This window comes from Pygocentrus nattereri, chromosome 9 (genome assembly GCF_015220715.1).
Source record: "Pygocentrus nattereri isolate fPygNat1 chromosome 9, fPygNat1.pri, whole genome shotgun sequence".
Classification (NCBI taxonomy): Eukaryota; Metazoa; Chordata; class Actinopteri; order Characiformes; family Serrasalmidae; genus Pygocentrus; species Pygocentrus nattereri.
The window spans coordinates 17,004,242-17,022,480 of record NC_051219.1 but is presented as its reverse complement, the minus strand read 5'-3'; the positions used below and the strand labels follow the sequence as shown (position 1 = coordinate 17,022,480).

At 41.1% G+C, this 18,239-nt stretch overlaps 1 protein-coding gene across 2 annotated transcripts in view; it reads right to left on the bottom strand.

Annotated features, from left to right (window-relative positions):
- The window catches only part of lrp1ab (low density lipoprotein receptor-related protein 1Ab), a 189,255-nt gene that overhangs the window by 106,816 nt on the left and 64,200 nt on the right, over nt 1-18,239 (bottom strand). For both annotated transcript variants that reach the window (XM_037540882.1, XM_017694300.2), the window contains exons 4-6: nt 13,955-14,074; nt 13,471-13,599; nt 12,435-12,689 (exon numbers count right to left, since the gene is read on the bottom strand). In XM_037540882.1, the coding sequence (XP_037396779.1) occupies nt 12,435-12,689; nt 13,471-13,599; nt 13,955-14,074 (504 nt within the window). The remainder of the gene's footprint in view (nt 1-12,434; nt 12,690-13,470; nt 13,600-13,954; nt 14,075-18,239) is intronic.

Here is an 18,239-nt window from a genome sequence, read left to right as displayed (position 1 = left end):
AGAGAGATCAGAACTTCAACACCACTTGCTTCTGCTGGTGTAGACCCTTGTGGATGCTGAGTAATTGGACTGGGACAGAGATTTATGGCTTAAATTTTTTTTATATCTCAGATAGGGAGCCACAGAAGATGCTGAAGTTCACTCTGGGAATATATCTAGTCCACGAAACACCTGACACATTCTCATACAAAATGATACTTTACGAAAAAAAAAGAAAAAGTAATCAATTGTACACAATTCCTCTGTACCCCATATATAATCTATGAGCCAAGACATGGTGTCTAGTTTTACCCTGTAGCTACAAGGCTAATAACATCAACAAGTAATGAAAGCGAACTGTAAGCCTAGGTCAAGAAAAATACACAACATGACTATGCAAATGACAATGCCCAGCCAACACACTGCAAACACATGGTGCTTACATTACCGTGGCAGCAGAACACTCAGTACCAAAGAGGGCGATCGAGGACGCCTTAGAGCATCTACACATGGGATCTAACTAAACATGCTGACATTAGAGGAGAGGGTGTTTTACTTGTTCTACTGGAATTAAAAAGCTACTTAATAGGACATTCATTATTTCGTTCTTAAGAACTATTAATAGACTAAACACAAATAGCATTAATACAATAGTGTTTATAAAAATCTAAACAAAACTTTTCACTAAAAAGATTTTACTGAAATCCCAGAAAAACCAGGTTGGGCTGTGAAACAGAATTTCCATATTCGCATCTGGTAACATTTTTGATCTGTGCAAAAGACATTTTAAAGACATTTTCGGTAGGTTAAACTCAACCGATGCATTTTAAAATTAAAAAATGCACAAATTTTGCGTAGCCTGAAGTGTTTGCATTCATGGACTTACGTGACCTATGCTTTTGGCCTAAATCATCACACACTGGCATCAAACCATATTACTTAAACAGACCTGCTAAAGAACGTTTCTTTTTTCACCAAACAATAGTTTTAAAAGACCAAGATATACCGTGCATGAAAAATTAGCCTAAAGTTCACAAGAACTTCTGCTCTATGGTATGTATCATGCATCTTTGTATGTGTAGTGTCTTTAATTTCCAATATCTGTTTTGAGGAACTGAGATTCAACAGAACTGCTGTGTTGCTGAGCTTCATACCTCAGCGGCTCATTAAATGAAGTGATTTGCCCTGCATCTGCCTCCACATGCCTTCAGCGGCTGACTCCGAGGGAGAGCGAAACATCAAACCACACTGAATCTGCTTTGGGAGCACCCGCAGCTGGGGAGCGTCTGCAGACCTACTGTTCCCCTGCTAAGTCGGGCTTATCCGAGCCTGGCCAGGACCCGAAAAAATTACAAAACACTGGAGCCAGATCTTGAGCCAGACGTGTGAGCTGCATTTCTGCATGCTCTGGCAGACAACCGAAGCTCATAGATGGACAGGAGGCTGAGTCACGGAACTAGAGCATGCTGAGTGGATTGCTCTGGTGGGCCTGGTCCAGCCTAAAATCACAGCAGTGAATGGGAGTTCCAGGACAAAGTGGACCAAGAGAGGCCAGCTTTCTGATTAGGGCTGAGCGATGTGGCTAAATTTATTTATTGTTTGTTTATATATACACACACACACACACACACACACACACACACACACACACACACACACACACACACACACACACACATATATATATATATATATATATATATATATATATATATATATATATATATATATATATATATATATATACACACACACACACACACATATATATATATACATAAATACATAAATAAAAATAATGTCTTCCAAATTAGGCCTGTCACGATCATGAAACTTTATCTTATGATTACTTGCCATATGAATAACAGCAAATTAATATATATTTTTTGTTGTTCATTGCAAGCAACTATTAAAGCCTGAAACAGCCAATCAGCTATTTCACTTCTTAGCTATTGACAGTTAATAGCTCCCAAAGGTGGGTAATGAAATAATATCAATATCAATAGCAATTTCCCAAAGCATTTTTTTATTTAACACTTATTTTGTACTTCACTAAAACCAATTAAACAGGACTAATTATCCATTTTTAATCAAACATGCAGGTGTTCAGTGTTCTTTAAATAAATTTCCATGATATGCTCACAAATTCATATAATGAATCATGATAACGATAAAATATACTCATATTGTCCACTCTTAATAGTTCCCAACTGATGACAGACACACCTTGAGCTCAAATAAATATACACCATCACTGCTGCTCTCTAAAGGTTTATAGAATCAAGTCATAAGTAAGATCTTTTCTTGTTTTGTTCACTGTCTTAGTAAATGTGACCTCTGCTTTCTTTTATTTACATGTATTTGCTTCAAATCAACGGATGAAAATGCACCCAATTAACAATCTGCCTGCTGCGACATAAACAGATTCCTATGAAAGCCAACCAGTTGTTTCTAGTTGAAACAACTGACCCACATTATTGGGTCAAACTCATGACCCATTTCATCTCTCCTTAATTTCAACAATGAAAGTAGCTAGCTAGCTCCTTGTCCCATCTAGTCTAGCAAATAAAAGGATGCATGTTCATACTAAGTGTACTGACATACATGCAAACTCCTTCCTGTCTGAAGGAATCACATTAATGAACAGAAATGAAAATCATTTAGGTCAGTAATGAATCTGCTTTCCAGGACTTATTTGATCAAAATTAGAAGGTCTCTTTGCACAAATTTTGGCATTTTGAAGATTTTTCGTTTCATTTTAACAATTGTTATAAATTGAGGTCATGAAAAATCTAACTGGCCACCATTTGTGTTCTGCTAGAACGTGTATACTGGCTGAGAAGCCGCTATATCTGCCACTGTGCTTGGCCACTCAGATGCTGCCTTAGCTCACAGCATTTACAACAGTCCATAGAAATCACTCTGTTCTATGAGAAATCATTAATTCTAGTAATTTCCAGGCCAAAAAAAAAGGCGTAGCTGATGTGCTGGACGTAAAAGATAATTCACCCACATTAACCCCGCCAAAACCACTGAAGAAAGAAATATGTAAATATAAAACCACAAACTGTGACCTAATGTTACTGATTGCTCACTTCACCATTAGGTCGATAAAGCATGTTAAAGTTACCATAGCAAGTCAGTCAGACAGTTAACTTCTAGAAACAAACAAGCTTCCAAATCAATCTGCTGCAGTATCTTTCAAAAACAAAAGTAAACAAGAATCTGCTTTAAATATTTTTTGCAGACATTAATTCTGATTGGCTCACTTGAAACAGGAAACAGAAATAATGCCTTGGCCAAATAACAACCATGAACTGCTGCTGTTCTGTGTTTGAACAGAGGTGGGATTCTCCCTCAGAGTTCTCAGCTTGCATGAGACCCTCACACTCTACCCAAAATTTTAAAATGCACATGACTAGCATGAACGGCATGTTTTGATGAGCTTGCGTGTACGACTGAAGTTGAAGTGAAAAGCATTTTCTCAAACACTACTTTGCAAGTCAAACGCTGAAATCCAAAATGTTTGTTTTCACAAGTTGTTGCCATCATTTCATTGCCTAGTCTTATTTCAGACTGAGAAAAGGGAAGCAGAGCCGACTCTCACCATCCAGCTGCTCTTCCCTGAAGCTGGGATCACTTCCGCAACGCAGAGAAAAAAATGCACATGCTGGAAGAAAAAGTGCCCAAGTCATCGCTTCCTTTGGTCTGCCTGGCATGTAGCTGGGCATACTGGACAGACATAGTACAGAGGCAGTGCGCTGATGCTTCCCTCACTGGCAGCAAGTGAACGTGCAAAGAAACTGAAGAGCCAGAGTGGTTTGATGTGAAATGTTCTGTTACAGAGTCAGAATTGTTTACAGCGATAGTTTGATTGGTTATAGAAAATGAAATGGATATGAACACACTGCCCAATCACTAAGACATTGCTGAACAAAGGTTCTGAGATTATGTTTTGGCCTAAAAATGACATGCATGGCATTCAAAGCCAAATTATTTTTTCACATTCACCTATCATCATCATCATCAACTTCATACAATGTGAGTGCACTGGGTCTTTTGGATAGTAAATAAAATGTCTATTCTTGAGTTGAAGGCATTGTGACCTCTGCTTCCCATCAGCACCTCTAAAGAAATCTGAGTCTGTAATGCACCATTTCACACCACCTCACTCCAAATGACTCTGATTACATCTAAATGACTGACATTTTGTGAAAGTCCATTCAGGGGTAATTTTGACTATTTTCATCATATTAAAATAAAATTAAAGGCACAAAAATAAGACTATGAAATAAGACACAAAATCTTAAAATAATCAGATGCACCTCCTGTTTTAGATCCTTGCTTTCATGCAGTTTTGCATGTACACGTACATGTCTTGCTCTCTCCTCAAGCAGCTTAGTAAGGAGACTGCTCAAAATTACTAGCTTAAGTTTTGGGGTATTGTAGGGTTATTATAGTTAACTAAAATTATAACTAAACTGAAAACTAGCACCTCCCATCGACCCACCACCAATGGGAGGGGCAGTAGTAGGGGTTTGGTGCGTTGTGGATCGGGCAGTGTCCGAAGGCGTGGGCCTTGGCGTTCTGATCCTCGGTTGCTGAAACTGGTTTTTGGAACTTGGAACGTTACCTCACTGGCGGGGAAGGAGCCTGAGTTGGTGCGCGAGGTTGAGAGATACCGGCTAGATATAGTCGGGCTCACCTCAAGACACAGCTTGGGCTCTGGGTCCAATCTCCTTGAGAGGGGCTGGACTTTATTCTTCTCTGGAGTTGCCCATGGTGAGAGGCGGCGGGCAGGTGTGGGCTTTCTCATAGCCCCTCGACTCGGTGCCTGTATGTTGGGGTTTTCTCCGGTGGACGAGAGGGTAGCTTCCCTACGCCTTCAGGTTGGGGAACGGGTCCTGACTGTTGTCTGTGCTTATGCACCGAACAGCAGTTCAGAGTACCCAGCCTTCTTAGAGTCCTTGGGAAGGGTGCTTGAAAGTGCTCCTCCTGGAGACTCTATTGTCCTACTGGGGGACTTCAACGCTCACGTGGGCAATGACAGTGAGACCTGGAGGGGTGTGATTGGGAGGAATGGCCTCTCTGATCTGAACCCGAGTGGTGTTCAGTTTTTGGACTTCTGTGCAAACCACAGTTTGTCCATCACGAACACCATGTTTGAACACAAGGATGTCCATAAGTGCACATGGCACCAGGACACCCTAGGCCGCAGTTCAATGATTGACTTTGTAGTCGTGTCATCGGACTTGCGGCCATGTGTTTTGGACACTCGGGTAAAGAGAGAAGCTGAGCTGTCAACTGATCACCACCTGGTGGTGAGTTGGATCAGGTGGTGGGGGAAGATGCCGGTCAGACCAGGCAAGCCCAAACGCATAGTGAGGGTTTGCTGGGAACGTCTAGCAGAAGAAACTGTCAGATTGATCTTCAACTCACACCTCCGTCAGAACTTTGACCAGATATCGGGGGAGGTGGGGGACATTGACTCAGAATGGGCCATGTTCCGTTCCTCCATTGCTGAAGCGGCTGACTGTAGCTGTGGCCGTAAGGTAGTTGGTGCCTGTCGGGGCGGTAATCCTCGAACCCGGTGGTGAACACCCCAGGTGAGAGATGCCGTTAAGCTGAAGAAGGAGTCCTACCGGGCATGGTTGGCCTGTGGGACACCAGAGGCAGCTGGCAGGTATCGACAGGCCAAGCGATCTGCAGCTTCAGTTGTTGCCAAGGCAAAAACCCGTGTATGGGAGGAGTTTGGTGAGGCCTTGGAAAGTGATTTTAAGTCGGCTCCGAAAAGATTCTGGCAAACCGTCAGGCGACTCAGAAGGGGAAAGCAGTGTGCCACTAGCACTGTATATAGTGGAGATGGTGTGCTGCTGACTTCGACTGAAGACGTCATTGGGCGGTGGAAGGAATACTTTGAGGACCTTCTCAATCCCACCGACACGTTCTCCAGTGAGGAGGCTGAGTCTGGGGACATGGGAATAGGCTTGTCCATTACTGAGGCCGAAGTCGCTAAGGTAGTTAAGAAGCTCCTTGGTGGCAAGGCTCCAGGGGTGGATGAGATCCGCCCTGAGTTCCTCAAGGCTCTGGATGTTGTGGGGCTGTCTTGGGTGACACGCCTTTTCAACATTGCGTGGACATCGGGGGCGGTGCCACTGGATTGGCAGACTGGGGTGGTGGTGCCTCTTTTTAAAAAAGGGGACCGGAGGGTGTGTTCCAACTACAGGGGAATCACACTCCTCAGCCTCCCTGGCAAGGTCTATGCAGGGGTAATGGAGAAGAGAGTCCGGCTTATAGTCGAACCTCGGATCCAGGAGGAACAGTGCGGGTTCCGCCCTGGTCGTGGAACACTGGACCAACTCTTCACCCTCTCCAGGATTCTGGAGGGTTCATGGGAGTTTGCCCAACCAGTCCACATGTGCTTTATGGATCTGGAGAAGGCATTCGACTGTGTTCCCCGGGGTATTCTGTGGGAGGTGCTTCGGGAGTACGGGGTACATGGCTCTTTGCTACGAGCCATTCAGGCCCTGTACAAACAAAGCTGGAGTTTGGTTCGCATAGCCGGCAGTAAGTCAGACTCGTTCCCAGTGAGAGTTGGACTCCGTCAGGGCTGCACTTTGTCACCGATTCTATTCATAATTTTCATGGATAGAATTTCTAGGCGCAGTCAAGGGATGGAGGGTGTCCGGTTTGGTGACCTCAGGGTCACATCACTGCTGTTTGCAGATGATGTGGTCCTATTGGGGACATCAGGCCGCGAACTTCAGCTTTCGCTGGATCGGTTTGCAGCCGAGTGTGAAGCGGCTGGGATGAGAATCAGTACCTCTAAATCCGAGACCATGGTTCTCAGGCGGAAAAGGGTGGAGAGCCCTCTCTGGGTCGGGGATAGGCTCTTGCCTCAAGTGGAGGAGTTCAAGTATCTCGGGGTCTTGTTCACGAGTGATGGTACAAGGGAGCGGGAGATTGACAGGCAGATTGGTGCTGGGTCAGCAGTGATGCGGGCTCTTTACCGGTCTGTTGTGGTAAAGAAAGAGCTGAGCCATAAAGCAAGGCTCTCGATTTACCGGTCGATCTATGTTCCCACCCTCACCTATGGTCATGAGCTTTGGGTAATGACCGAAAGAACGAGATCGCGAATACAAGCGGCCGAAATGAGTTTCCTCCGCAGGGTGTCTGGACTCTCCCTTAGAGATAGGGTGAGAAGTTCAGTCATCCGGGAGGGACTCGGAGTAGAGCCGCTGCTTCTTCACGTCGAGAGGAGCCAGCTGAGGTGGTTCGGGCATCTGGTTAGGATGCCTCCTGGACGCCTCCCTCGGGAGGTGTCACAGGCGAGTCCACCTGGGAGGAGACCCCGGGGAAGACCCAGGACACGCTGGCGCGACTATATCGCCCAGCTGGCCTGGGAGCGCCTCGGAATCCCCCTTGGAGAGCTGGTGGAAGTGGCTGGGGAAAGGGCGGTCTGGGCTTCATTGCTTAGGATGCTGCCCCCGCGACCCGAACCCCGGACAAGCGGAAGATAATGGATGGATGGATGGATGGATGAAAACTAGCAGTGAAAATGTGCTGATTTATAATGTCCACTGTAAAGCTAACCAAAACAAAATAGAATATCTGGGGGGAAAAAATGTCATGAAATAATTTAGAAGTGAATTCCTTCTGTTTTTAGCCATATTTAAGGAAAGCTAGAGTCAAGCTAAGCTCAGTCTACTGCTCTGATTTGTTTTATTCTACACTCATCATATACCTAATATTACAGTGTTTATAATAATAAAGCCTATACAAAAACTAAATAAAATGTGGTACTGTACTATAGGAGAGGAGCTGCTTTCGGTTTGCAGCATATAGAGGACTTGCCTCTCTTATAGCACTGAATGGGATGGACACTCATGGCATGATTGTGGAGTAGGTGAATGAAGTATGCAGAGAATAAGAGTGGCTACAGTGTGTGTACCAGCATCAGGGCATCAAAGAATCAGGGCACAAGTATCAGACACAGACTGAAGTTTTTTTTTTTTTTTTATCTCCCCCCTGTTTCTTTGCAGCTCTCTCACCCTTCCTTCTCTACATACTTCAGCCCCTATAAAGCTGAGCAGTTGTGCAGTTAAAAGCACAGTGCCAGCATAAGACCACTGCTAGAAAGCAGGAAAGTGGATAGTGATCCAGGTCTCCTCTCCAATGTATGTGTGGATTTATTTATCAAAATATGATGCATGTATGATACAAATGCAGAAGACAATAGAGTAGGTTGAAAACGAACCTTTAAAAAGACACACAGTATTCAAGAAGATATAATGACTGTATTTCAACAATGTGTTCCAAATAAAAATCTAAATGAATACTTGCTGGAGGTGACATTTCTATACATATCTATTTTTACCCTCTATCTATATATTTGTGAAAAACTGCACTATGTAAGATTTTTGCAAAAATCCTGTTAAGCCTAAAATAACAATCTAAAAGTGAGAAGTGTTGATCAGGTTTCGCGAACTATGCCTTATGCCTTTACAGGCACTGGCTAAACGTTTCAATGCAAAATCAACATTATACTGATACAGATATGATGTCATTAGTGGATAATTCACTCACATCCTCAGAAAACACGTCCTTCAACAAGTTTTAATAGAGTTCTCATTAAATACTTTAACTCGCTTACAATAATCAGATTTGTCCACTCGGGGAATGCGTCCAAAGTACAACCCACATGTTGTCCCATAGGTTGCGTGCCAGCACACTCAAAAATCTCCAAAATTTACAATGAGTAATGGTTTTGAAAATAAACTGAGAAATAGGCATCAATTTTAGAAATTACAAGGTTTCAAGCTTAAGCCTTTAAACCATAATGGCTATGAAATGCATACAATCAACCAGGTGTGTGTAAACGTTTGATGGGCACTGTATTCCCAGTCACAGTTATGCCTAGCTACTAGCTCCAAAACAGGCAATGCTAGCTGGGTCCCGAGGAAACTTCAACACGCATCACACTGGGTACATGTGCATGTGTGAGTGGAGTTTGTGTTGAAAGGCTGGAGGGATGGAGGGGGATGTTTCAGACAGCCGTGACCTTTCCGCAGCCCTGAGTCACGTCTTGGCTGGCTTCGAGCCCCGCCAACCAGTATTTAGTTTAAATGAGCTTTTAGGCCTCATCCATCACGCAAGAGCATCCAGTCAAACATCAACAACTTCATACACTACTTAACAGTGCACGGTTCAGAGGGCAGAGTGAAATGCACATTCCCGAATGGCATGACGCCTGCATGCTGGTGTGGAGAACAGCAAAATCTTAGCAAGCAAAATTACCTCATATCAAGGCAACTAATCTTATTTTTTTTGTCTGATAAGATTATTGGTCTTACAAAACACAGAGAATAAGTCTATTCTGTTTATAGACAGAACAGTGGAACAATAAAACAATTACTATTATCAGTCTCATTCAAAAATCTGACATTATTTATAATTACATCATTTATAAGTCATTTATGGCACAGCCACTGATTACAAGATGAAACAGACACTGACAATGAGATAATGTCTCTATTAACCTCTTCATGAACAGTGCAAGTGCTTGTTTTGACCTTATGCTTATCTGAATTCAGCAAAATTTGCTGTCTAACATCTCTAAAGAACATCAGGCTGTTTTGTCTGATGCACCAAATTACATATGTGGATGATGTGGATGTTTGTTGATCAGAAAGTCTGCAGGGATGCAAGCACTCTGTTACTGTTACATTTGTCTGAATTGAAAATCTTTATGACTGGTTTACTAATTTGAATTCAACCATTTGGATCACTAATGCTTGGCCAAAGCCACACTCTGAGATCTATGTGCCAAAATCAAATGCAAATCTTTGCAATTATTTTACTGCACATCTACATTTTACAGCAGCTTGTGCTGCACGAACCTTTTGTAATATTTGTAATTGTTACCACAAGAGTAGAGCTGTCCTGTCTGCATAATGTGCCCTAAGAAAGCATGCGCTAGTGACGAATTCTCTCATTTGGTGCTGACCATCATAGATATGTCCACCCAACAGCAGCAAACTGAACCAGGTTCACTAGAAGTGGGCCGAGACACACAATTTTTGCCAAACCACCGTTCAGTTCTTTGTGGCAGACATGAATATGGGTGTGCCCTCACCTTAATATGGACAGAACTAAAGTAAAACATTGATAGGCATTGCACAAGGCAGATACGAGCCCCCTTAAGAAATATTCAAACTGACATTTAGTAAATTCACAGTGTAATAAACTTTGGCCAAGTGCATTAGTTTGTGTATTGCAGTAAATATTACTACCGTATGAGTGAGCTGCAGCTCCTCTTACTAAGCATGAAATCGCAAAGGCTTTACTGTGTGTTCTAAAAATGAGGTTTTTCTGTCTATAGGTCAGTGCAGTTGAGAAAGTGGAGATTTTATTTTTTAACTAAACTAAATCAAAAAGTGGTGGTTCATCACCTCAGGACTTCGAGAAGTGGTAGGTCAAATGCCCACTCGCTCCCATGACTCTGGTGGCCCTGATTAGATGCATGTTTTACAACTTTAACGATAAGTCCGGGTGAGTGGGCATGGTTATTCAAGTGGGGCAGGACGTTGTGATGCAGCATCAAGCAGCAAATCCTGACAGTCTCTAGATTTGCAAGGGAAATACAACGAAATAGCACAAGTTTCACATTTCAAAATTTCTCGGATTGAATAAAGAATGCCATGTAAAGTGAACCAGTAAAATGTGGTTTTGTTTACGTTATAAGGTATCAACATGGCAATGACAAGGTATGTCTATGTTTCTGTTGCTTCTAGAAACATACAGATGCAGGAACGGTGGATTGTGGCATAGAGGCAGGTATGATTTAGCACCATGTCAGCATGTGACTCATTTCTTTCACAAGGGAACTGTTTTAGGGAACAGTCCGGTTTGGATGAGCACACACGTACATCATCTCTCACACAAACCCGGGCAGCTGAAGGGTGAGACTTCCTGTACGGTTCAGTGCTAAATCTGGGATTAAGTGTACTAAAACAAGTCAGCGTGAGAAAACTCTTCAACAACATCATAATCTAAAAGTTGAGAGCCACTCTACAGTCAACACAGCATATAAAAGCTGGGTAACAGGAACAGGTCTTGGAAGCCATTCATGACACCAGCTGCAAAGTACATATACAGCATTCAGAACTGTTTGTATATGACTGACAAATCTAGCTTTGCCTGTTGTCTTAAGCAATCATAGCTAGAAATACAACACTAACAAGTGAATGTAGGCTTAATGCCAGAAAACAAGGGTCATGAACCAAAGTCCTTGGAAGAAAAAAGTAGATGTTATTAAAGTTGGGAGTGGTTAGTAAGTATCTTCATAGACCATTGCTGATGGAAAGGTCTCTGCTAAGCACATAATGCTTCAATATACTAAATATTTCGATCTAGTTGCATAAATCTCACACCTGAAAATGGTTTGGATAAATTTCAGCTTGTTTCTTTAATTTACTGTGAACCAATTTGCTTATTTTGGTTCAATTAATAGGTGGCCATAGGCAGCAACTACAGGAATGAATTGAGACAACACTTAAGTTGGAGAGGTAGAGCCCTCCAACACTAGCAAAAAGACTGAGAAGTGCTATCAGTACATAACTTCTAATAAACTCAGTATAATTACATAAAGTGTAAAATAACACAAACAAGATAAATGAATCATTTATTATAAATATTTAACCCCCAATTCCTACTCATGTGCCATAGCCACACCACCCCATCACCCCAAATGTTTAACCCAAGTCAGCACAATCCATTTATTCCGTGTACCAAACATTGCATCTTCATAAATAATACAGCCACATAGTTCAAGTAAGATATGCTAGGCTGCCAATTACTACAGTAGGACAACTTGACTTTGAATATGTGTATAATATGACACCCTGGAATGATGGAGTTTTTTTTAACATTAGTTTAATGCTTTTGGCTACCAATTACTTTTTGAACAACTCATTTGAAATAACCATTTCACAGTCTTCTGAATACATTTTACTCATATTGCCCTAACATGCTCACAGTTTCCAGTCTAACCAAGAAGTGGCATACGGTCACACTGCTGTCAGTAGAGAACATTTCAGCAACATTATAATTTTAAATCAGTCACAAAAGACATTGTGACTGCATTAGCCACACCTACAGCACTTCTTGCCTCATAGATTTGCTATGGACAAATTCTGTCAATGAGCAGAATCAAACAGAAAGGAGACTGAGGATCTGGATTTAGTAGTATCTGGATTTTTGTTTGCTCAAAAAAGCTTGAGAATTGTAAAACATATCCTTCATTATTATTGGAATCAATTATAATCAACTGTAATATTCCAAAATGCAGTTGAATCTCCACCTTCAGAATGATGCACCTAGACACATCTCTGTTTTGGACCACCTGGCCAGATACTTTAAACACAGAGCTGTGTCTGTGTGGTTTTGGTACTCACGATGAAGGCTGAGGGAGATGTTGACTGTTCTCTCATCAGTAAAGCTCTTAGCATTGGAGAATTTGGCACACTTGAGCTGTGTGCCGCTGGACGTGTCCCCAACATGGATCCAACAGACCGTCTCCTCAGCATAGATGAAGTCCATAGCGGTGGTCTTGCGAGTGTCGATGGAGACAGGGTTGGCCCCATTCAGAGAGGTTGCCTGGATGTTCTGGGAGTTGGCAATGAGAAGGTATGGAGGACGGTCCACGGGGTCTGAGCAGAAAAGAGAGCAGGTCACTTATAACTTATCTGGAGGGTAAAGAGCTTTTAATCGTTAATTGTTTTTACAGCGTATAATCTTAGTTCAGATTCATTTATCATCACATTTGGTAAGTAGTCTGCCAATAGTATTTGCCAAGTATTCTCAGATAATCACTGAACATAGCATTTTCACACACCTACACTGTTAATGTTGAAGCCTATTTTGGTACTTTTTTCTGACACAGAGGAAAAAGTTACAGGGACAAGACTTGTGACTCATTTATCTTCATGTTGTTATTATTTAGCAACTGTTAACTCCCAGTTAAAGGGAAAATCTATTTTTTATTTTACAAAATGTTGGCATAATTACATTTTACATTTCTCTACACTTAACTATTTCAAGTCAAAACATCCTAAAATAAGAACTTTGTAGATTTTGTACTTAATCATTTACTTATACAGATATTTTGGAAAATAGGTGGAATTCCCTTTTCAGGCTGCTATAAATGTACACCTAACTAAGCTAACTTAAACAAGTGTTCTAGCATGCATAAGCTTCAGCCTCAAGGCTCTTATTAACCCCTTAAAATTTCAGGCTTATAATATCCTAAAGCTTACATTTCAGTAACTACAAGGACAATAATGCAATGTGCACTGCTAATGCAAATTTAATTTCATAAAAAATAATGAAATTAACATTTGACCTGATTACACAGATAGATAAGCATGCCACAGAGACTAAAATGCAGAGAGGACAGAGAAAGATTATTCTTATACGTGTATGTGTGCATACCATTCTTGGCCTTGCAGGAGCGGTTGTCCGGCTGAGGCAGGTAGCCCTCCACACAGCTGCAGGTGTAGGAGCCATCAGTGTTCATGCACGTCTGACTGCACGTGCCATAGACTGCACATTCATTAAAATCTACAGCACAAAACACACACTCAGTCAGCATAACACAGTCAAATACTTTTTCACTGAAGAGCCATCACCAACCCCTACAGACCACTGGCTCCTGGCTCTCCCTCAGTATAAGCCTGAGAACCTCCAGAAGGGCCCAGTGGTTGAGACACCCTGTCTTAAAGGCTTCCTCTCCCAAATACGCAAGATCTGAAAACAGCTTGTATCAGCCTTTCACAGTCCAGATCATAAGCTTGTGCGTACAGCAGAGGCACGCACTAGTTTGCATTTATTGTACTTACTGAAGGCCTGTTAGCATCGGTCATATCTAGGTGAAATATTGCTTTATATCTGCATAGTGAACTGAGGCTGAACTCACCTTTGCAGGCCTTGCCGTCTTCTCCAACCTCAAAGCCATTCCTGCAGTAGCACTTGGGTCCGGAGGGGGTGATGGAGCAGTGATCATGACAGCCCATGGTGCTGCAGTTATGGACAAATTCTGCAAAACAAAACACAGACACACAAAATTGATATACTATAAAGAATTTATAATCAGAGATAAACATTGTTAATTTTACTAAAACTTAGGGCAGCCCCCTGCACATCCACCAAACCACTAATCAGTTGTAGTTTTACTGGTTAGCCGGGACAATGCCAGTGATCTGATGGAAACAGCTTACACTTAACTGTACAACTCTGAATAAGATGTAGACCAATGGTCATCAACCTTGATCCTGAAGATCTATCTTACTGCAGAGTCAGCTAATTAACCTCTTCAGAAGCCCTTCATTGGCTGATATATAGCCTTTGAGAGCAGGAGAACTATTAGTTGACTTTTACTCAAAAATCAGGCCTTTTGGACAGATCCTTAGACAATTCTCCTGGAGACTCATGCTGAGATGCAGAGCTGATGAAACCAGAGATTACACCTGCAAAATCCATACTCATAAAACTCAGAGCAGGAGAACTGACCTAAGAGCAGTTCTGACTTTCACTTCCCTATGAACACAGACCTTAAGAGATGATCTGATCCCAGACCAGCAGCCTTAAACTGAGATGTTTCATAAATATGGGCCTGTGTCACTTCCAACCTTCTGTGAGATCATATAAAGTAGGGCATTAAGATTTTATCCAGCACTGATATCAAACACTCAGCTTTATCTGCAGGCCTGCATCGCACACAAAACAATGAAGGTCAGACATTTGGCTGATTATGCGAGTGATAAACAAGGAGAGAGGAGGAAACAAAAGCAAGAGATGTGCAAATGAATGGAGAGTCAGCAAAGAGACGTGTGCAGACGAGTTCAAGATGTTTATCATAATCGTGCCCTGTGATATGGGTGCCATCACAGAAAGCTCAGGGTTCTAGACCAGTGTGAAGTGTGTACATGTCAAGCCTGAGCCAGTAAGAGAACCCTATTATTCAGGCAGCTGTATGGCAAAGAACCGTGGCGAACGGTTAAACCAGCGTCTAGGTGACGGCTGCTTTGTTATACCTATTTCTGTTATTTTGAAGACTGTCCCTAACACAGACATAAGAACTAATAGCAATCTCCAAATGATAGGGTGAAAGCATAGACAGCTGTGAACCCAATGCTTGTTAAAACTGGTATCTGACAGAATAATTTGTGGGTTGAAAAGGACACTTAAATTATTAAAATACAGGCTTCTGAAGTTTTGAATCTTTACAGGTAAATATATGGGATGCACCAATATGGGAATTCCGAATCAATGCCAACATCCAATAATTTCAATGTACATAGCTATATTTTATAAAATTCAACTTTATAAAGTAGCTAACGATGCAGATATGTAATCGCAGTAGCACAGCATCATGTAAACATAATCAAGATGTGTTATGATATCTGCTTTTTTTTCAGCAGTGAACCAGTAGTGTCATATTTAAAGAATGCTCTCAAAAACTGTGAAAACAATGATTTTTCTTAAACTTTTCACTGATGATATCAATGACATACTGAGAATAGAATATTTACAATAGCAACTGTCATATTGCCCCCTCCTACTTAAAAGTCCATATTTGGGGAATATTTCATATGAAATGAGGAACAAAAATGATCAGCACGAGAGGCTGATCATAGGGAAATGTGTCAAACCAGAAGCACCTGCTATTAATGAATGATTAGATACAATGCATGATTATATCCTTCTCACCTCAGATAAGAAGAAGACTTTTTTCCTGATTTGCTCTAAATAGACTGAGTAAATCAAAGTCATACAATTAAACTTTTGCCAAATTCTTAAAAGAATGTGAGTTTTGTTCCACGCCTTTCTTTAACCTTTTTCTTTTGACTTAATGTTTTGCTCTCAGCGCTTTTTGTCCATGCCTGCATGTATGACCCACTATTCCCTGGACCTAAAACTAGTAGACAAAAAATCCAAAGGAACGCTGGCTTGAACTGGTTGTTGTTCTTTACAGGCTCAAAATAACTGGTTTAAATATGCCCTTTTTTTTTTAAAGAAACATGACACTGTTCAGTGCTCTTAATGTATTGATGATACCCACAATACTCAGGAAAAAGAAAGCACTGTGACAATTTATCGTGTTAACGACAATATAAAAATATTACCCAACCTAACACACCACATGCTAATCACACAGAGTTGTTCAGGAGGGGTGGAAGCATTTTATACTGGAGGAATTAGCATGTTGACAAACACAGCATTACACACATTCCACGAATAGAACAGAACCAAGCGCTTTCAAATTTTCACGACCTGACCACCCACTACTTCCTCCCACAGACATGGGGGAGAGAGAAAGAGAGAGCGAGCAAGCAAGAGAGAGAGAGAGAGCGAGCAAGCAAGAGAGCGAGAGAGAAAGATTCAGCATGAGTATTATATATATATATATATATATATATATATATATATATATACACACACACACACACACACACACACACACACACACACACACACACATACATACATACATACATACATACATACATACATACATACATACACACACACACTCCCCTCAGTACATGAACAACACTTTCAGTCTGGAAGTGTGTCAGTTCTAATCAGGTTATGTAGCATGAGAGCAAGAAGCCTCATTTCCACATCACATGCTAAACATTAATTCACACTAGGGCTGCAACTGAGAACTGTTTTTATTATCCATTAATCTAACAAGTATTATTCAATTAATGAACTAATCAAACCATGATGCCTTTTTAATTCTTCTCCGTTTGCCATCATCATCATTCAACATTCAGTCTGTGCTAATAGCTCTACATCTACAGTGCAGCTAATGCTCGTAAATGCAATTCTCTGTGTAATTATTAGGGAGGGGCATTTCAATAAAACAATATTTTATGTGGTAAGACAAAAATGTTAAAATAATACTATATATATATATATATATATATATATATATATATATATATATATATATATATATATATATATATATATACATACATACATACATACATACATACATACACACACACACACACACACACACACTTATTCCAATATTTTCAAACATGCATATGGTCTTGCTCACTCTCAACAACATGCATCATGAAAAAAGGAAGATCTGGAAAAAGAACCATATGGTCTTTTACACTTTCAGGACAATTTGAATATTCAAAGATGCCTACCCATCCACACTAACTACATAATTAAATATGTAACTAGATAATTACTATGACTGTCAAATGGTTATAGCAATTGTTATTAATGGCACTTATCTGACCTACTGGGGTCAGTCATGGGCTGGAGTTTAGGGAACCAGCCCTGTGACCGGAAGGTCACCAGTTCAATCCCCAGAGCCAACAGGACAAGGCTGACGTGCCCTTGGAGCAAGGCACCTAACCCCCAACTGCTCGCCAGGTGCTGTGGATAGGGCTGCCCACCGCTCCAGGTAAGTGTGCACGCTGCCCCCTAGTGTGTGTGTTCACTACCGTGTATGTGGTGATTCACTGTGGGACTAATAAGGGTCTCATGTTATATATATTATTGAAATATTTTCCCTCCTTTTAAAAAGCAGTGCACTTTGTTAGAGCTACATAAGAGGACAAAATGAGCATCACTGGAATGTATTTATTAGTTGCTATAATTCAATAACATTATTTTTCATCTTCTGAATTCACAGTTCACATGAATCTGAACGTAAAAAAAAAAAAAAAAAAAAAGTGGTTCCCAGAGAGTGAATGCAGCTTCCAATCTTCATCACCTATGCCCAGTGAGAGCAACAGTTGCTGCATGCTCCTCCGTGAATTTAGTCTATTGTTTTGCTGATGCAGCTCATGGCTTCTTGTTACAGTGGAGGCTGTAAAGGCAAGCTTGTGCTTTCCACTTTGCTGTTACTTTTGTTAGTTTGCTGCTCATTGATTGATCAGTATATCTCCTGTCTCTGCTGAAGGTATTGCATTAAAAATAATATTTGAGTGAAAGGGTTATAATCATGGATTCCATCACAGCCAATATACAGCACATGAGATCTATAGATGGCTAGAAGGGTTAAACCAGGAAAATGCATTAACATCGTTAAAATATTGCACTGTAAATCATTCAATTATCAATGTGTAAACTTTGACAGTCCCTAATAATTATATTTGAATAGTACAGCCAAGCCCCCTGTAGTAGTTCTAAACTTATAAGAGTTAAGTAAACAATGCACTGACTTACTC